Raw genomic sequence first — 21,003 nt, 5'->3', positions numbered from 1 at the left:
TTTGTATCCCAGTAACTCCAAAAACCTCTTTTGAGGGTTTTCTTGAAATGATTGTAGTATTCCTATTCTGGGATAGAGACAATCAAACGCACCCTTACTCTCTCCCTCCTCCCCCCTCCCCACTGATTGGATGCTAGTTCACTGCAGATTTGCCCCTAGCATTTTGTTTGCTGGTACCCATTTACACACCTGGCTAGACAGACATGACATGACACAACGTGGAGTGGAGCTTCTTGTCTAAGAAAACAATGCTAAATTGTAGAGACCAAACTAGCTTTGAACCATTTATCCTGCAGACATCTGACCTAAAGACCAATTTAAAGCAATAACTGCTGCTAGAGGAGGTGTCTTATAAGTTTACAATTACTGAACCCGTTACTGTATTTCCTTATATTACCATGTATTTTCTCCATACTATTCTCTACTTATTTATTATGGCACTAGTTGAGAGAATTTGTCAGTCAATGCATGTTATTTTTTGATGATCATTTGTTTTATTCTCATAAACCTGAATGTTTAAAGGTGAAGTATCACGCAAACTTGCTGTCATTTCGAAACTCAAAAATGTTTGTCTGTCAGCAGAAACAACGAAATAATTGTCAAGTTTGTTATAAACTATCACCCAGGTGCAATAAATCTGTCGATTAGTGCCTCTGGCCAGACACAGAGTGGGCCGGTATGGATTGAAATTTGAAAATGTTAGGCAAATGTTTTTCAAGTTCTCGTTGTGTTTCAAGTTCTTGGTTGTGTGACAGTTTATTCATCAGTTCTACTATTATGAGCTTCTCTACAGTGTAAAAGTACATAATGTTACATAATGTACCGTATTTTATTTGATTAACCGCCCTGGGCGCGTATTTAATTTTGGACCCATGAGGGTGGGCGCTTATTATTTTCCCAACATTTTCAGCAAGCGAGGACATTTTTAGAGAATTATAACAAAACAAGGAATAAAAAGTTTATTTCGCTTCAACAAGACAAAACAAAGTACAAAATCTAACATGAACAAGCCTTTTACAATAACTGTCCAAATTCCCGCGCGCTGATTGGCTCGTAGCTATTGTCTATAAGAGTACAGACAATAAAAATGACATCAGATGTAACACACGCACTTTCTCAACGAAAAAATAGCCAATTCCGCTCGTACTTTTCCCATGTTATTGTAAAAAACAAATCGACGGCAGTTTTCTATGGTCTATACTCTTATAGACCATAAAATGACGCCATAAAATGTCCAAAACTTGGCAGTGAAACCACTCGCCTGCGGCTCGTGGTTCCACTTGAGTTTTGAAAATTTTTTGACGTCATTTTATGGTCTATAAGAGTATAGACCATAGAAAACTGCCGTAGATTTGTTAAATAGACAATATAAAAGTTCATTGACTACCGTATCTAAAAAACGATTTTGGAACCAAATGACGCTTCTCTCACTTCATGCTGGGCTATTACAGAAATGATTTGTGTTGGGAGGGGGTGGGGGTGGACGCTTGTTAAGATTTTGGGCTTTCAGGGTGGGTGCTTATTCGAGGTGGTTGGTTAATTGAATAAATATGGTATGTTTAAAATCTAGGCTAGTTACATATTAGGTGTTAGGGCAAAGAAGGTTTAAACTGCAGTGTCTTGTAAGTTTGTATATTAGACTCTATTTAAAGCCTTGATGGCAATCCACCAGAAATAATTAGAGTTTCTCCTGTGATATACGATGCTTGATCAGAAGAAAGGAAGGAAACTGCTCCACCAATATCCTCTGACATGCCAATCCTGAAAAATTTATCAGCAAGAAAAACAGTGCACATGTAATGTCAGTATGAGACTATTACTTACATGCAGTAGCTTTTGTTTGAATGGTCATGCATGTTCATTTGCATTTTTTATCTACAGACGTAAAAGTTAGAACCACCTTGGGTGTGGAGGAGGTTGATTATCATGCTGATGATTGGTATAATTGAAGGTCTGAGAGCTTCACCATTTTATGTTTAATTTTGCTGACTCAACATTTTGGCCTTGTTTTTCTTGAGAACTGAAATTAAATACACCAGGGAGAAAGACAGTCATGTCGACTAAAATCATGAAGGCTACATGCAGAAGTTCAGAGACTTTTGAGCAAAAGGAAAAATTGGCTTAAAATTCCACATAAGACTGTTAATATGCTCTCAGCTCTTCAATTATTTTTAATCACTGATAGAGGTATAACATCTGAGCTTTTAAGCTTTAAAAAATGATGAAAGTGCTTCACACCTAACAGCATGTATTTAATAATATTTCTTATTACTGTGGCTCTGTAACTTGTAAAATATTGGGTATTAGTTGCTAATTAAGAAAAATAAATGGACTGTGCCCACGCATTTGGCGCAGTGGTCTTATTTAATTACCTTCTGAGTGGAATCTGCTGAAGTGAATGCTCAAGTAGTGATTCGTTTTTCCAAAGCTGTTTAAAACCAAAGGTATCCAAAATAAGTATAAACTTGCTAGTTTTCTATTACTGTAATCAGTTCAAACAGTATTTTGGATTATTGGCTAATACCTGTAGTTGCCCAACAGAAAGATATGATGTAAGTTCTCAAACCAAATGTTAGCCCAAGTTCAAAGCTTTGAGGGTTTTAAGAACTACATAAAATTTCTATAAACATATAGGATATAAAATGAAAGCAACCTTATTGTTAATGAATTATAACTTTAAAAAAATAAATAAAATACATATCAGATATTACAATCATAGGTCCAAGAGGAAAAGAATATGCACACAAGAAGAAAAATACAAGAATGCAGTATAAAAAGTGTAAAATAGTTACAATAATATCTAAATTTTTATAAAGCTAAGTTATCAATGACAGGTTTTTAGAGGATGACTGCGAATGAATTCAGTTATTATTGCAGGATGACGAACATCACGTGATCAATTTAAACCAATCAGACCTTTAGAAAAATGAATGGTAAACTAGATTTACACCAAAACAATAATTTACTGAATTATTCCTTTTCGATTTCCATGTTTGATAGTTGCATAATTAATTCAGGCCACACCCTGTTCCATTCATACATCACAAAAATCTTGAGAACATAATCTAATTGTTAATAAGTAAATAGCTGTACTTTTCACCCACTCTAGTGCTGTAGGTCATACATTCAATCTGTCAGTCAAACAAGACAATTACATATCCAAGCAAAAGTTGTTTTACACTTACTGCTTCACTAAATCTTGTTTTTATGATCCCTGGAGCAACACAGTTAACTCTCACTCCCATGGGACCACACTCATTGGCTAAAACCTTTGTCAGACCCAGCAGAGCTGTCTTGCTTACAGAATAGGCACCAAGGCCCTACAGACAACAGTATATTATCAGTACTCAGAACTAAACTACGATTTGAAGTAACCAAATGACGCTAGCATGTACTTAAGTAAGTGTAGACTGCAAGCAGTCCCTTTCTGGTTAGTCGAGAGGGTGCGCTCACAGCGCAGCGAGACTGAGGCGAGGAGAAGGCCCTCTCCGCTCGTTTGCTCCAGTTTTTCGCACTCAGCTATTTCGCGCGACCTCTCGACTATCCAGAAAGGGACTGCTTGCAGTCTAAAGTAAGTGCTATGCAAGTTGCAATGAAAAAGCTTTGCTCTAAACAATCCAAATAACCCATAACGCACTGTAGATAAGAGCATTAGTCTCCAAAATTAACTGTGGTACCAAGTTCATTGGTGGGTGGGGGAGGGGGGAGTAGAAATGAATGTTTGGTTTTATCAAGTGCATGGAGGTATAAAATTCTGCAGTCAAACCATTGTTTCCTGGTGATGTTTTGAGTCACTGTTGGCCCTTCGTTAGAGTGAAGGGTTAAAGCTCGTGACGTCAGCACTTAAATCTCTTTACAGAGGCCAAATAAGCTTATCAACCAAGCATTCATTAGGCACTTAGATGGCAATTGTTTCACAAGTGATCAGCACTTGGTGGTAGTGAAAAGAAGGACACAAAAACACACAAAAAGGCTTGGGTGAGAAGGACAGATAACAGTGAAAGTTTGGCTAAAAAGTTGTGGAAACAACTTGTGAAAAATGCAAGTTGAGTTAGTATGTACAGCACCATACAAAAGTGCTAGGGGTCCATATTAAATGATAAAATTATTGGTATTCATGTCCACCACTGAAGGTGGAGAGATTTAACAACTGGCCAGTGTATATTGGAGCATTTTTTCTGAAAGAGAATAAAACTGTTGGGGAAAAGGTTGCTGATTATCATCATCAAGTAAGCTGATCAAAGAGGACTGAAGCTTAAAATGCTGTGAAGGTGTAATAGAAGTCCACCTTTTTGCATTGATTTTAGAATGGCTGTTTTCCCTGGTGCCCTGCAGAGCTGTTTCCACGGCCGGTTTTAAAACACCTGGAACTCAATAAAACTAGTGCTTTTTTAGTTGGTAAGTTATACCCGATAATCTGGAGATTTACTTAAAATTACACTAAATAAATGCCTGCGTTTAGACGAAGTTCCGATTAGAATCCATCCCTTAAAAGTTACGCCTGGACAAAATGATGAGCTTGGGAAACCTGTGTAACAAACGTGACATGCGCGTAAAAATCCGGTTTGATAACCTCTGGTGGCATCCTCGTTCCCAGAGCCTACGATCTTTTGGTCAGCGGTTGGATCGTAGGCCCTGGTAACAGCCGTTACCGGATGTCGTGAATTTCACGACATCCGGTAGCGCACGCTCAGTGTGATAAATTACCATTGCGCTTGCTCAGTATTATTATTGCTCAGTACTGCTCAGTATTAGGAAGTAAAGACAAATGCGCAGAAGCGTAGCATTTTTTACCTTATAGCGCATCAGGTTTTCGACAGCCAATGGTCCAGCCAATGAAAACAAAGATATTTTTGGGTGGACCCAGAGCCACTCGTTCAACAATTAAAAGAAAAAACGTTGGGGCTCTGGGGACGAGAATGCCTCTGGTGGCCAGTAGAAAATAAATTCTAGCTGTATGGAAACGACGGCAACCTCACGAGATATTCTCCAATTTTGGAACCGGCATTTTCCGGAAAAGTTCCGTTCCATTTACTTTTCTTTGCGGAAATTCTGGATTTTTTGGTTGAATGATTCGCTTCTAGATAACAGAAGAGCTTTCGGGGTTTCTGAAAACTTTCTGAAAGAGCTCATTGCCATTCTATTCGATTCCCCCACAAGAATTTCCGCAATTACGGTGGAATGTAGAAAGAACCCTTATTCATAAACAATGGAAGAAGTTACCCCGCATTTTGATCGTAGCCTGTGTGGAAATCTATGCTAACAAACTCAATAAACTTAAGTCTATCTCTAAAGACAATTACTATACCAACCAATTTACTAAATGTAAAAACAATTTAAAGGCTACATGGAAGCTAATAGGAACAATAATTAAACGAAAAACCAAAGGCCAGTGCTACCCAACCAAAATAATCAGGCACAACAAGACCTATACCGAACAACGGGATATTGCTAATCAATTTAATGAACATTTTGTAAAAGCAGGCCCACATCTAGCCGAAACTATCCCTAGCACCAATAAACACTACAACGATTATACAAGATACTCATGCCCGTCTAGTTTTGTTATGTCACCTGTCACCGAAATGGACGTTCATGACCTACTCTCAACTCTTAATGCCAATAAGTCATCTATCCATGTCCCTAATCGGTTAATAAAAATCAGTGCCGCTGTTATCACGCCAATTATCACCCGACTCTATAATGAATCAATCGCACAAGGCGTAGTACCAGATGTGCTAAAAATTGCTCGTGTCTCTCCCATATACAAAAGTGGCGCAGACACCGACCCAACAAACTACCGCCCCATCTCCACCTTGTCACCGTTCTCAAAAGTCCTCGAAAAACTAGTTCATGACCAACTCGAGTCGTTTCTGGAGAAACACTCTATCATTTTCCAATACCAATTCGGCTTCCGTAAGGGTCACTCTACTGAACAAGCTATTTTAGAAATCACTGATTACCTTAAAACGTCAATAGACAATAAAAACATCACCTGTGGACTGTTTCTAGATCTATCAAAAGCCTTCGACACAATAAATCATGAAATTCTTCTAAACAAGCTCAGCAAATATGGCATCCGCGGTACTCCCTTAGCTTGGTTTCGAAATTTTCTGTCAAATAGAAAACAATACGTGCGAATAGGAAATACCGATTCAGACTTGCTACCCTTAACTTTGGACTTCCTCAGGGATCCACCCTTTCCCCTCTCCTCTTTCTTCTCTATATTAACGATATGCCAAACTGTTCCAGTAAACTTTCCTTTAGACTATTCGCTGATGATACCAACGTATTTTATTCTAGCAATAACCTTGAAGATATCACTCAAACTATGAACACTGAATTTGATAATATTCTCTACTACTGTTCAGCTAATAAACTATCAATCAATATAAAAAAGACAAATTTTATGATTATCAGCTCCCCAAATAAGCGTGTGAGTAATATAAAAATCCACGACATTGAACAAAAAGATTTTATTAAATATCTCGGAATTTATATTGACAAACATCTTAAATGGGAACAACAAATTAAGCATGTTAAAAGTAAAATATCAAAAAATACTGGAATTATCAATAAATTAAGGTTTTATATCGACCTGAATACTCTGAGACAACTCTATTATACACTAATTTATCCTTACATCAACTATGGTTTAATGAGCTGGGGCAACACCTATACCACCCATCTCAACAAAATTCGCACCGCCCAAAACAAATGTGTAAAAAATATATTCTTCGCTCACAAAAGAGAAAATGCCACTGTTTACTTCAATCTACTGGGAATTCTAACCATTGACAATGCATTCAAACTCAAGGTTGCCATTTTCACGTTCAAAATAATAAATGATCAAATATGTCATGTTTTTGCAAACTCTCTTTCCACAGCATCCTCTCGGCACTCGTACAATACCCGATTTTCATCTCGACAAAATTTTAGCAGACCAAAAATACGTACTAACTACGGTAAACACACTTTTCAATTCGCAGCATCACAAATATGGGAAACAATAGACTGTAACATTAAGCAATCAAACTCCGCTTCTTCGTTTAAAACCAAATACAGGAAAAAATTGCTTATAAACCAAAAGTAATGTAGAGTTCTTCACCGTCGTCCGTTCGCTAAACACGCTCTTTTTCTTTTTCAAACCTTTCCAAATACACCGAAATAATTTTCTCTTCCATCGTAAGCAGTGCCCAACTCGAAAGCAGCATGCTCCTTTGGGCACTGCTCACACTAAACCAAACAAATTTATTCTAATTCTTTTTAATCCTCCTTTGTAATATAAATGTTTATTGTTTTTTATGTAATATATTGAATCTCGTTGAACCTGTGAAAAATAAAATTGAATTGAATTGAATTGAATTGCCTCCCAGGTGATCGTTTTGAGTTGTCTTGCTAAAGGGAGTTTAAGAAGCTACTACGGCGACGGTAACGTACGAGGCCGTCACAAAACAATACGTTTATTGGGGGAGAAAAAGGCCCTGCACGTGCGTTACAAATTTTGGTATATTTCTTCGCCGTACTCAGCCAAACAACAACGAAGAATGACACAATTCAAGGGTTTCTGGAGAATGTCACGTGACCACACGACGGTTACATTTTCAGGCTCTCTGTCTCAGCTTAAACATCGTTCTAACCTATTCTTTTACTGGGGTTTTTGGCCAAATTGTACAAGCTAAACGATTTGCGATAACCACGAATTACGTGGTACTTCAAGACGGTGATATTTTCATTGGTGTTGACGTCGTGAGCTTGATAAACTCGCTTTAAAAAAACAACTGCGAAAAACGCAAAACGACGACGTGGAAGGCTACTTTTGCTGGCGGTTTAGTAAGAGCAATGAAATACTTTTCCTGAAGAATTAAGGAGAGTACTTTTTCTGATTTCAAGAGACGTCTTTTGCCCAGTGAAACCGGCATTTGTAGAATTATCGTTACCAGTTTTAGAGGTCTTATTTTTAGTTTTATTTCTCTTTTTTGGTATTGTTTTCCTTGTGTAACTGATATTTATTTCCCGGAGATATTAGCTAAGTTTGTAGCAACTCTAAAATTCGAGATGAAATAAAGGTTATGTAAGAATGTATGTATGTGTATATGAATGTATGTAAGAGGTGTGTTTTAAAGGATAAAAGATAAAAAAATCTGCACGTGGAAGCATGAACAAAGATTTAATTCACTCCCTTGAAAACAAATACAACAAACAACCCAGCATTGTATAAACTTTTTTCTGTAAAAAAAATACTTCAGAGACTTTTCCAGTTTCTAAGAGAAACGTACTTTTTATAAATTGTGCTTGACATTTGTAACATTTAATACGTTACTCAGTATACTCTACATTCAACGGCTCATCCGTATTCATATGTCAGGAATGTAACACACAGCACAACTCCGCATGCTCAACATTTCAGTGAAGCAAAAAGACTTTGCTCACGAATTACCCGAAATGGTTTTTCAAGATCAGTTTGTTGCTATTAATGTCGGTAACATTTCACCTAGTGACAGTATTCTGAAAAAAAATCGATGATTACAAGTTTCTGGGAAAGAAGAAAGCCACCGCTAAAGTTTTGTTGATAGAAAATGGTGGCCAAAGTGCGTGCGCTGTATTATCGAGTATTACATGACCGATGGCCGGGCAAAAATTTTCTGAAAACTCTTAAAAGAGACACAACACTATAAAAAATGCATGTTTATAAGAACTTGTCACAGTTCAATGAAACCATTAGCTTAAATCGACACAAGAAATCATTTTTTGTAAGTCATGCGTCAACGCGTGTGCAAAGCAAAGGTGAACTTGCATCGGGACATTTTCATTGACAAAAAAGATTGAAGAACATGATCGATTTTACCAGATGTTTACTTCGAAGACAAACATCTGGGTGTGAGACTAACTAACTGGTCTGAAGAGAAACAGTTATTTTTGTTTCCCTCGAATCTCAATGTTTCCCAAGACAAGTCGAGAATCGAGGAAAACAAAATTAACTGGTTCCTGAGCGACCGGTCATTAAGGGATTTGTTATATAGCACAACCAAGGCATTAAATACAACAGGGACCATTTGCAAAGAAAAACAAAAGACAAAAAAAAAAGCTTTGAAAAACGCCTGAATCTTATGACGACATCACGCCACCCTCACTCACGCTCTGTTCACATGCTCACGTGCAAAAGGGGTCAACATCCAACGAAGCAACGGAACGTTCTATACAACACACCTCTCCAAGGCTACTAATTCTTACTTACTTTTCTCTCTTTTGCTGATTAATGCTTTTGTTAATTACCTTGTTAACAGGAAGTTCTGGTATAAAAGTCTTTTTTCTCCGGCTTTTACCGATAAAATGGGCTTAGTTTTCAAAATAACCTTGTTAAACATATCAGAACTTGATATCTTATATTGCTATAGGGATATTATAATATTTTGAGGCATATTTTTCAGAGGACTTTTGAGTCAACAACTTGCCACGACTGAACAGCGTCTAAATTGGCATCTCACGCCCACAAAGGTCTGAAATGAAGGAGGGGCTTGCCCTTTTATAGCGGAACTTCTTGTTTAATGATATCAAAACGCGAGCTAAATGCATGGTAGGTTACGAAGTCAACTGTTGTGCTTGTTTTGAACACAGCAACACCGTATTTAGCTTGAACATTTGTTGCCAACATAGTTCTCAAAAGTATAAAGAAGCTAAGAGATTCCCTTGCCATTATTATAAAAGATGATTTCAAGATGGCAGGCTGAGGATGGTACAACTCAACTGGCTTGCTGCTGGTTGCTTCTGTCTGTCGTCAAAGCGTTCTTTTGTATGTTTTGCGAGAAAAAAAAAAACTTGCAGCCAAGTGGTTTCACAGTAGCTTAATGATTACATAAGAGCATTGACCTGTTGAAAAAAAAGTAGGTAATTTTAATATTTGTAACAAGTTTTTTGAAGAATTAGCTTTCCTAAAGAGGAAGACACTGTAAAATAAAGTACACCTAAGCGTGTGACCAAACTCAACCTGTTTCTTGCTTTGCAGTGTTTTTTTTTCTCACACGAGCGGCCTAGAGCGAAAGAAAAAACATTGGCTGAGAAAATGGATTGTAACGAGTGGCAGGAAAAATGGTCACGTATCTAACTTATTTTTTGCCAAAATTATAACAATAAAATAAGTGCTACCTCTTCAAAAATCACATTGTTTCTATCGATCCGAAGTGATCATTTCTGCTACTTCCATCCAGCGGTCTTTGAAAGATGACACCATGGTCTGGGTTCCACCGCTCCTTAGAATCCTAATGGGCTTAGTTTTCCTTCCAGCCAGACTTACAATCCTTTCCAGGTGTTCAGTTTTTATTGTGGCTTGTTTGGTCACTGCAACAACCTCGTCCCAGAATGCAACAGCTTGCATAATAAATGACGTCATGTTTTTAATGTCACTCAGCATCTCATGACAAGCTTCTCCCATTTTCCTCAGTTTCTCTACTGTCAATGAAACCTTCTTTGGGTCGCTCTCTATCTAAAGAAGCAAAGGAAAGATAACCTATTAAAGAAGGAATCTTAATTTGTCAGTTAAGTAATCTCGTAATCAAGACTCGTTGGAAAGTTTAAAGTATAGACATTTGGGCTGTTAGGTAATTGTTAAAAAATACAAGTTTTTCTGGCACATATTAATTCCCCCAAAACGAAAAGACCAAATCAACATTCTTTCTTCCTCCATTACATTACATTTACATTGACAAACTCCTTCATAGCTTATAAGCAATTATTGGATGTGCCATATGAGCGATTGAGACGTCGTATCAATGATCTCGTGGTTCGTGTTTGGTCAGAGGCTCCAAACACCTCTAAAAAATAACTCTGTGACAGTTTCTCGGAACGTCTGATGAAACAATCACATTAATTGACAATATAATACATCAAATGTCTTCGGTGATTGACACTTTCTCAAAAGATAACTTGGCTTAATAAGTTATTATTTAACGCCTTTCACCTGAACATCATGCTGGATGTCCTTGTGGAAAAGCAAGTTGCAACAACATCACTTTGCGAACGACCCGGCATGAGATACAAATAAATACGAACGCAGCTACATTTGGTTGTAATCGCAGGTTACATCTTCACGACCTCACGCACCATTCGATCTTTCTGAGAACGACTGACGACGACAAAATTATATCCCAAGGACGCAGCCAGCTATCACCCTTCCTAATTCGTTCATTCAGGTCGCTCGAACAACATCACTTAACTCATTCTTTGATAGGATTTTCAATGTACAAGCAGTTGAGGTAACTGACGGAAATAAAATTTTGTCATATTTTTTAAGTTTTCTTCGATAAAAGTCTTCGAAGTTTGTGGCCATAAAGAGGTACCCAGAAGAGAAGCGAATCAAAATCTGGACATCGACAGCATTCAAGCAAAACACCCTGCGGTATTATTCCCAATGGGTTGCCCTGGATGATGTGGTGGTGCCTACCTGTTGCAGATCAAGGAGACCAGACAAGACCTGTACAACTACCTGGAGGACAACCCAACCTTCGAACAGGCAAGGAAGAATGTACGTAAGCTAGCGTTTGCACACGATTTAAAGCAAGCTCAAGAAAAGCTGGAAGAGGAAAACAAGAAAGCCTTAGAAGCGAAAAAAGAACTCGAAGAATCTGAATGAACAAAAAACACACGTAAGTAAGCACTCAAAGGTAATTACCTTAGCCGTTCCCAGTGTTCACTTAAAAATGTCGGGTTTTGTTTTTTCTGAAATTTTGTTACTTTTTGTTGCAAATCGTGATCCTTAGCAATGCAATTCTGCTTGATAAGTCAATTAGTGGACTAGCTTTCAGTTTTCAGAAAAGCATCTAAAAACTGTAAACAGCTATATTGCATTTTGCAACTAAACATTGAATGAAAACGTCAGTGTGAGTGATGATAATATTAAAATACAGTCGAACCTCCCTTTGCGACCACCTCTCGTAAGCGACCACCTCTCATTAGCGCCCACTTTTCCAAAATACCAAAAGTTTCCCAAGTCAAATCATTATAGATGGAACCTCCCGTAGGCGACCACCTCTCGTAAGCGACCACCTCTCTAAAGCGGCCACTTTTAGAGATGATTGTTTAATATTTTCAATTGTTTTTAACCTTCCGTAGGCGACCACTAGACACACAATCTGCTGTATCTCTCACAGGCGGAAAGTGAAAAATTTTTCACTGTAACATATTGGCCACATCATTACAGCGGACGCAGTAAATCTTACAGTCAGAGCAACCGGAAGTGTTTCCCGATATAGCTTAGAATTGAAACAATTGATAAAATACACATGCACTATACTTCACACTGAAATAAACTTTAATTAGATTGAATCCCTTGTAGGAAAAAAACTCTCTTATCTTTTATCTGTGTCATCTTTTTCCTTTTGTTCCGTTCCTGAAAAATTTAGACAGCGCTACTTGGAGTAAAAAAAGAATCAAGTTTCTTTCGCAATAATTGTCTCAATCGCTGTGAAATACAAACAATAAACACCATTGTAGCCACGAGATTAAAATTTTTGTTTTTTCCTATTGTTTTGTTATCAATTCAAATATTTGTCATCACGTTTTAGTTTAGCTTTTGGAATTTAGTTTATATGCGCATTTTTTCTAGCAAGTTAGTTTCTCGGCGTCGCGTTACGTAATCGTTTATCGTTTAGTTTGTAACTTCGTTAGGCCTATTCTTTTCGTTTCAAATTAGTATAAAAGTTTTGTATTCCGCCCTTGTAAGCAGTTGTTGTTTTATCCGGAGTTGCCGTACAGATCTTGTCAGTAGTTATATTTTCGCTTGTGAATTTTTGGTTTGATTTCTTGTTCGATTGTTGTACGTTCACTTTTTCTGTTCGCGTTTATTAATTCTGTATTTTTCTTTCGTTATATTTGTTCTAGTGAGTCGCGTTAAAGTATTAAAGTGTGCATTCGAAACTGTGCTTGGAGTGTCCATTACATGCATTCAAAGATCTGGTGAATGCCATGTTGTCCGGATCCGAAAGGCAAAGAAGACGCCGAGTCCATTCAGAAGAAGCCATCGATAGTTTACGACTGAAGAATTCGAGATCAGGGTATTTGTCGAGAGTCACAGCGTGACAATCTTCTATGGTGATAAGGATATCGGATATCTGGATGAAATAAACAGCGCAGATAACCTTAGAAGGATTGTTCAAAGGCTGCCGTTTCATCTCCGAACAAAGTTTATTGAAGTTGCGGATCAAATCCAGCAAACTGGTCAGAGAACAAACATCAGCCACATCGCAGAATTTGTCAAGGTGAAAGCAACAGCTGCGAACAATCCGGTGTTCGGTTGTGTGGTAGATGTTGCGCGTGGCAAACCAGATGACCAGAGGCGAACGTCAAAGGCGAAGGGAACTGCATCACCAAATGAACGTGTTACCACACGGAACACTCAAGAAGCTGACCCAAGAGGAAGGCAGAGTGCGCATTACACCAAAGAATTTTCAGCCACCAGATATGCGATAGGTCCAGCATGCAACGGAGCTCATTCCTTGGTGAAATGCAAGAATTTCGTCGACAAGAACTTCGAAGAACGTCTACAAGTGATGAAAAAGGCTCAGTTATGCCATAATTGCTTTAAGTATGGTCACATCGCAGTGGGATGCCTAGCCAGGAGTACATCTGAGGTTCCAGTATGCAAGAGAAGACACCATACCCTGCTTCACCCTCCGTTTCCACAGCACACAATGGAAAGCAGAGCTAGAGTAGAAGACCAAGGAACCCAAGTAGATAGTAGTGCACCGTTACGAAGCGGACAAGCAAACAGTGCCTCAGCAGGGAAAGGAGAGGTGTGCCTGAGGGTAGTCCCTCAGTGCGAAGGCATGATGCAAGCAAGACAGTAGAAACGTACGCACTTATAGACAGTGGATCAGATATATCCTTATGTGACAAGAATCTGGCAATGGAGCTCGGAGTACATGGCCACCAGAAAACATTCTTCCTGACGACACAAGAGAAAGAAGATAGCCCGAGAGTGGGTCATGAAATCAGCCTAACCGTAGAGCCACTTGACGGTACTGATAAATTAGAGGTCAAAAGACTGTGGACTGTTGATAGGTTTAACGCTTCGAGTCGAAGTATCCCGTCAGAACAAGATGCAAAGAGGTGGCTTCATCTGCAAGACATCAATCTGCCAAGTATAAGCGAGAAAGAGGTCCGGTTAATCATTGGCACCAACGCACCAGAGGCCTTCTGGGTATTAGAAGAAAGGCGTGGTGAGAGAGGACACGCACACCCCTTGGTTGGACACACTGATGGGCCCAATGGAAAAGATCCAAAGCCAAGAATGCCATGTAAACGTTAACTTTGTACGTTCAGTGGAGGTCGCAAGAGAAGATGATTGTCTCATGCAACAAGTTGAAACGTTCTGGGCAATAGAAAACTTTGGTGTGACTTCTGACTCTAAGCCGTGCATGTCTGTGGAGGATAAGAAGGCGCTGGCGATCATGGAACAATCTGTGAAACTCGAAGGTGGTCCTTTCCAAGTGGCACTTCCCTGGAAAGAGTACCCAACATTCTTGCCATATAACAGACCCGTGGCAGAACGAAGACTGAAAGCACTCAAGAAGAGGTTCCTACAAGATGGCAAACTGTTTGGAAACTACAAGGCCACCATGGAACAATACCTTGTTAAGAATCATGCAAGAAGAGTACCACAAAATGAGCTTCATGCAGAAGATAAGCTGCTATGGTATCTGCCTCACCACCAGGTGTTTAACAAGCCTGGCAAGACTAGAGTAGTCTTCGACTGTGCCGCGAAACACAGAGGAATATCCCTTAACGATCAGCTTCTTACTGGACCAGATTTAACCAATTCTATCGTTGGCGTGTTGACTAGATTTCGTGAGGAACAAGTCGCGTTATCTGCTGACGTACAGTGTATGTTTCACCAGGTCACAGTACCACCAGCCGACCAAGACGCGTTCAGATTCCTCTGGTAGCCGGATGGCGATCTAAGCGAAGAACCAGTAGATCATCGTATGGAGGTCCATTTATTTGGTGCAACATCGTCGTCAAGTTGTTCCAACTTTGCATTGAGAAGGACAGCAGATGACAACAAAGGTGAATTCACGGATGAAGTAGTGAAGACTGTCAAGAGAAACTTTTATGTTGACGACTGTCTCAAATCGGTTAAATCGTCTGAAAATGCTGTTGAAGTTGCGGATCAGCTCCGAAATATCCTCTCCAAAGGAGGATTTTGACTCACCAAGTGGTTATGTAACAGACCAGAGGTCTTGAATTCAATTCCTCAAGTTGAAAGAGCTCCATCAGTGCTAGACCTTGACCTAGATAAAGAGAAACCACCGATACAACGAACATTGGGACTTCACTGGGATATGAAGAGTGACAAGTTTATGTTCAAGGTGGCCCTTAAAGACAGACCAAATACCCGCCGGGGTATACTTTCCTTGACGAGTTCCGTTTATGATCCACTTGGGTTTGTCGCACCAATCATCCTACAGGCCAAGAAGCTTTTGCAAGATCTCTGTAAACAGAAGCTTGGATGGGACGATTCAATCAGTGATGTTGATAGCGAAAGGTGGGAGGAGTGGAAGAGCCAGTTGCTCAGTCTCTCTCAGATAACAGTAAACAGATGCGTCAAGCCACCCTGCTTTGGAGACTTGAAGCTCGCCGAGTTATACAACTTTGCAGACGCGTCACAAATTGCATGTAGGGCAGTCTCGTATCTCAGATTGGTGGATGTCGAGGATAGGATCCATTGCGCGTTTCTCGCGGGAAAATCTCGCGTGGCTCACCTTAGACCTATGACTGTGCCAAGATTGGAACTATCAGCTGCTGTGTTAGCCGTTCAGTTAGACCAGTCTATGAGAGAGGAACTGGACATCCCGATCACACAATCGACATTTTGGTCAGACTCCACCTGTGTGTTACAGTACATTAGAAATCAGTTAAGGAGGTTTCATACATTTGTTTCGAATCGACTGTCCGTTAATTCACGAGAAATCGACACCCACCCAGTGGAAACACGTAGGTTCTGAGCTCAACCCAGCAGATGAAGTTAGCACAGGTCTTACGGTGGAAGAAATGAGTGCAAACAGCAAATGGCTGAACGGTCCTCCGTTTTTTAAAAAGGAGGAGGAGTTTTGGCCTCGCGATCCTACAGTCCACCAACCGGAACTATCAGAAGACGATCCGGAGATCAAACATGACACCCAGTCCCACAGTCATTAGTTAATTCATCACCGAAGTGAAGACGTTCTTTTAAGCTTAACGGAGCGGTACTCGTCGTGGGAAAGATTAAAGAAAGCTGTTGCCTGGCTATTAAGATTCAGAACATGGTTTATCGCGCGATACTGCCAAAGTACGAGTAATTGTAAAGCTCAAGGAAGTTTGAAGATGACACCTTCCCTGACGGTGGACGAAATGCAAGAGGCTGAAAATGCTGTTATCAAACATGTACAAAGATTATCATTTCCTAGAAGTCGTCCAGGCCTTGGAAAGAATTGGTTCATCCCAGCATTCCAGTCAAGCAACTTGCGAGTTAAAGAAGTCAAAGATACCGGCTCACATGAAGAAGCTCCATCCGTTTTTAGACGAAAAAGGAATCCTTAGGGTTGGAGGAAGACTTGAAAATGCGTTAATCAAGTTTGAAGCAAAACATCCAATTGTTCTCCCTTATCGTCACCATGTTACCAATTTGATCATCTCTCAGCATCACTAGAAAACCGGTCACCTAGGTCAAGAGTACAATTTCTCAAGTTTACGTCAATTATATTGGATAATAAAGGGACGTTCAGCTGTACGTCGAGTCATTAGCAGCTGCTTCCTTTGCAAGAAACTTGGTGCCGTGCGTGGGGAACAACTGATGGCGGACCTGCCAGGGGAAAGATTGATGTCAGGAGATCTACCATTCTCGCATGTAGGTGTGGACTATTTTGGCCCCCTTTATGCGCGTCAAGCTCACTCAACTGTGTAGCGTTATGGGTGCCTGTTTTTCTGTCTAGTCACTAGAGCTGCCCATATCTAAGTTGTTCATTCGCTCGATACCGATGGCTTCATTAACGCATTGCGAAGATTTATCAATCTAAGAGGAAATCCAACCACCATATGCAGCGACAACGGGACAAATTTTCGCGCTGGAGAGAAAGAGATTGGTGAATCGTTAGAGGATTGGAATCAGCAGTCAATCCACGCATTTCTACGCCAGAGGAAAGTCATTTGGAAATTTAATCCACTTTCAGCGTCGCATATGGGAGGTGCCTGGGAACGGATCATTCGATCCATTCGTAAGATCCTGAGGGCGTTGCTGGGGCAACAACTTTTCTCCGACGAAATGCTGAGAACCATGATGACCGAAGTTCAAGGGATCTTGAACAGCCGACCCTTGACTCCAGTTAGCAGCGACCCGAAAGACCTCGAGCCACTTACACCAAACCATCTGTTGTTGCTGAGAGCCAATCCAAATTTACCCGTCGGCATTTTGAGCAAGGAAGATGTTTACAGCAAGCGCCGTTGCCGCCAAGTGCAGTACATGTCTGATATTTTTTGAAAGCGCTGGCTTGAGCAGTATTTACCAACCCTTCAAGAGAGAGCAAAGTGGTCAGAGCCTCGCCGTTGTTTAGCGATCGGCGATCTAGTGTTGATCACGGATGAAAACGTCCACCGCGGAAAATGGCCGCTAGCCAGAGTAACCGATGTTTACCACGGAAAGGATGGATATGTCAGATCTGCCAAGGTTGAAACGAGTTCGACAGTTCTCATTAGACCGGTGACAAAACTATGCTTCCTCGAAGGAGATAAAGTGCGTTAATTCAAGTAGCTGAACTTTGAGCAAAGAACTTGTTTCTTCAGAAATAAAAAGGTTCAAAAGCACTGACAATTCTTGTCAACAAATGACTTAAACGCTCGTGTCAAATTAGTGACGCTATAACGAACTCTTAAACTTAAGTAGTTCATTGGGCCGGTGTGTAGCCACGAGATTAAAATTTTTGCTTTTTCCTATTGTTTTGTCATCAATTCAAATATTTTTCATCACGTCTTAGTTAAGCTTTTGGAATTTAGTTTATATGCGCATTTTTTCTAGCAAGTTAGTTTCTCGGCGTCGCGTTACGTAATCGTTTATTGTTTAGTTTGTAACTTCGTTAGGCCTATTCTTTTCGTTTCAAAATTAGTATAAAAGTTTTGTATTCCGCCCTTGTAAGCAGTTGTTGTTTTATCCGGAGTTGCCGTACAGATCTTGTAAGTAGTTATATTTTCGCTTGTGAATTTTTGGTTAAATTTCTTGTTTGATTGTTGTACGTTCACTTTTTCTGTTCGCGTTTATTAATTCTGTATTTTTCTTTCGTTACATTTGTTCTAGTGAATCGCGTTAAAGTATTAAAGTGTGCATTCGAAACTGTGCTTGGAGTGTCCATTACAACCATAGACCCTAAGATTTTTTTTTTGCCTAGAATGATTTTGGACCAGTCTTAATATACTTGTAGGTAATCACTATGGGTCTCGTTAAACACTGGCAAAAGGGTCAGGTCTCCGTTAACAACCCGAAATTTAGACCCCTGTGGTCTGACCTCTTGTAAGAGACCACATATCCTTGACATTATGGGTCGTCGCTTACGGTGGGTTCGACTGTATAAAGAAACCAAACGGAATCTGCTTTCCAAGAAAAATAAAAAAATGAATCATATTGACAAAGAACGATCCAGACTGTTTACGTTAACAATAGCACTTTCCGACCAAATGTGGTCAGTAAACGCCAGTATTGGTCAGATTTGTGTAAATGATCCTGTTTCCAAGAATAGAATGAGATCCAGACAATTTACGTAAACAGCTGCATAGCACTAGCTTTTCACCAAATATGGTCAGTAAATGCCAGTATTAGTCAGATTTCTGTAAATGATCCTGTTTCCAAGAATAGAATACACACCTGAACTTTACAAACTGAACGCAGTCCACTTTCGTAATTCAGCTAGACAGCTGTACAATCCCTCGCGTGTCCGCAACAGAAGTCCTAGGAAATAACTACAAAATGGCTACAAACACTGCTGTAGAAATTGACGAAGAAACCTTCGACCTAGTCTCTTTACCAAAAGCAGAAAGCAGATTGGTACAGACGGCTAAAGATTCTATTCTTGGCTTGCTAGATCTCCAGAGCCTCGTGGAAGACTTGGGAAAGCTCGATAGCTTTATCCTCGTAGCTTACAACGGCGTAGCAGGGCACACTGACGTACAGATTAAAGTACAGCGAGTTGGCTACAAGATTACGAAGCTGCCCCATAAATCAGCTGACATTGTGCACAAATTCAAAGGTGCGTCACAGAGTGTACTCGAAGAACTAATGGGGACCTATCAATACTTGCTAGACGGACTGGAAGAGATGGCGCTGGAAAAACTCTCAAAGCTTTCCAGCATCGCCAAAGATATGGTGAAGGCTGCTGAAGAACTGCACAGCGACTTTCAGCAGGCAACGAACGATGTGATCGACGCCTTAGAAGAAACACAGAGAGCCAAAGAATCTGAGGAGAAAAGAAAAAAAGCTCGAAAAGAAGAGAGGGAGGAGTTTGAAATAATAAGGCAGAAAGCGGTCATGCAGCAAAGGAATGCAATTAAAGCAGAAGAGAACGCAAAGGCACTGTACAACGAGGCTCAAAAGAGAGAAGACAAGGCGATGGAAGCACAAGCAGGCATTCTAAGTACAATCACAGGCGCCTTTACAGGTATCGCACTAGCTGCAGCGGCGGCAGCGACTCTCAATACTGAACAGGCGCTGGAAAGGTTGACGCCAATTGGTGACAAGTCAGGATACAGAGAAGCCATTAGGATGGCAAACGAAGAAAAGAAAAAGCAAATGGAAGAAATGCAGAAACAGCGAGATCTTCGCCAAGAAGCGATACTACAATGCATAGAATTCACAGAAAAAATCAAGAACTGCCAACATGACGATATGTTGGCAGAATCAGCCATTGAAGCCTTGCACAGTTCCATTGGCGCACTCAAATCTCTTTCTGCCATCATGATGAAGGCAGCCTTATTCTGGGAGCACACGCAGGAGCACTGCGAGTCTCTGGCTAAGGAAGACATACAGCAGAGTATTGAAACAGCAATGGAGAAGTACCCTGAGGAGAAGCGAATCAAAATCTGGACATCGACATCATTCAAGCAAAAGGCCCTGCGGTACTATTCCCAATGGGTTGCCCTGGATGATGTGTGTGGTGCCTACATGTTGCAGATCAAGGAGTCCAGACAAGACCTGCACAACTACCTGAGGGATAACCCAACCATAGAGCAGGCAAAGAGGAATGTACGTGAGCTAGCCATCACGTTTGCACACGATTTAAAGCAAGCTCAAAAAAAGCTGGAACAGGAAACCAAGAAAGCTCTAGAAGCAAAAAAAGAACTTGAAAAATCTGAATGAACAAAAAACACATGTAAGTAAGCACTCAAGGGTAATTACCTCAGCGTTCCTAGTGATCACTTAAAAAGTCGGGTTTTTTTCTTAAATATAGTTATTTTTTGTTGCAAATCGTGATTCTTAACAATCCAATTCTGCTTGATAAGCCAATTAGTGGACTAGTTTTAAGTTTTCGGAAAAGGGTCTAAGAAGTGTAAACAACTACATTTCACTTTGCAACAGAAAATGGGATGTAAACAGCAGAAGAGTGAGTGATGATAATATTTAAATATAAAGAAACCGAAGCGATTCTGCTTTGCAAGAAAATAAAAAAAGTGAATCATATTACAAAGAGCGATCCAGACTATTTATGTAAACAAAAGCACTTTCCAACCAAATAAGGTCAGTAAGCGCTAGGATTGGTCAGTATGATGTTTTTTTTTTTCCAAGAATAGAATTGAGATCCTGAAAATTTACGCAAACAGGTGCATGGCACTAGCTTTTTAACCAAATATGGTCAGTAAATGCAGGGCGCCCAGTATTAGACAGATTTCTGTACATGATCCTGTTTCCAGGAATAGAATACACACCTGAACTTTACAAACTGAACGCAGTCCACCTTCGTAATTCAGCTAGACAGCTATACAATTCCCCGC

At 40.0% G+C, this 21,003-nt stretch overlaps 4 protein-coding genes and 1 pseudogene across 6 annotated transcripts in view; 3 read left to right on the top strand and 2 right to left on the bottom strand.

The window, feature by feature from the left end:
• Positions 1-737: 737 nt before the first annotated feature.
• The window catches only part of LOC146489808 (dehydrogenase/reductase SDR family member 4-like), a 45,567-nt gene continuing 25,301 nt past the window's right edge, over positions 738-21,003 (bottom strand). The window contains exons 7-9 of one of the 3 annotated variants that reach the window (XM_085100709.1): positions 3,186-3,320; positions 2,373-2,428; positions 738-1,761 (exon numbers count right to left, since the gene is read on the bottom strand). In XM_085100709.1, coding sequence (XP_084956835.1) covers positions 1,647-1,761; positions 2,373-2,428; positions 3,186-3,320 — 306 coding nt within the window. In that variant the 3' untranslated portion in view covers positions 738-1,646. Of the gene's footprint in view, positions 1,762-2,372; positions 2,429-3,185; positions 3,321-9,371; positions 9,871-21,003 lie in introns of those variants that run through there. The other 2 variants (XR_014860343.1, XM_085100589.1) reach the window with 2 other exon arrangements.
• The window catches only part of LOC146489807 (uncharacterized), a 50,631-nt gene continuing 33,334 nt past the window's right edge, over positions 3,707-21,003 (top strand). The window contains exon 1 of the mRNA XM_085102727.1: positions 3,707-3,820. The gene's annotated coding sequence lies outside the window, so the exon portion shown is untranslated. The remainder of the gene's footprint in view (positions 3,821-21,003) is intronic.
• Positions 8,814-21,003, bottom strand: part of LOC146489802 (dehydrogenase/reductase SDR family member 4-like) — a 99,918-nt gene continuing 87,728 nt past the window's right edge. Inside the window, exon 5 of the transcript XR_014861050.1 lies at positions 8,814-9,276. The gene's annotated coding sequence lies outside the window, so the exon portion shown is untranslated. The remainder of the gene's footprint in view (positions 9,277-21,003) is intronic.
• Positions 13,901-17,509, top strand: LOC146489812 (uncharacterized; annotated as a pseudogene).
• Positions 18,986-20,411, top strand: LOC146489811 (uncharacterized). The gene has a single exon (XM_085103228.1). It carries the CDS (start codon positions 18,986-18,988, stop codon positions 20,369-20,371), a length of 1,386 nt encoding a protein of 461 aa, XP_084959354.1. The 3' UTR covers positions 20,372-20,411.

The sequence above is a fragment of the Pavona decussata genome, unplaced genomic scaffold (assembly GCF_977016875.1).
Source record: "Pavona decussata unplaced genomic scaffold, jaPavDecu1.1 SCAFFOLD_3, whole genome shotgun sequence".
Lineage (NCBI taxonomy): Eukaryota > Metazoa > Cnidaria > Anthozoa > Scleractinia > Agariciidae > Pavona > Pavona decussata.
The sequence above is the reverse complement of the archived record's forward strand: the minus strand, read 5'-3'. Positions and strand labels throughout refer to the sequence as shown.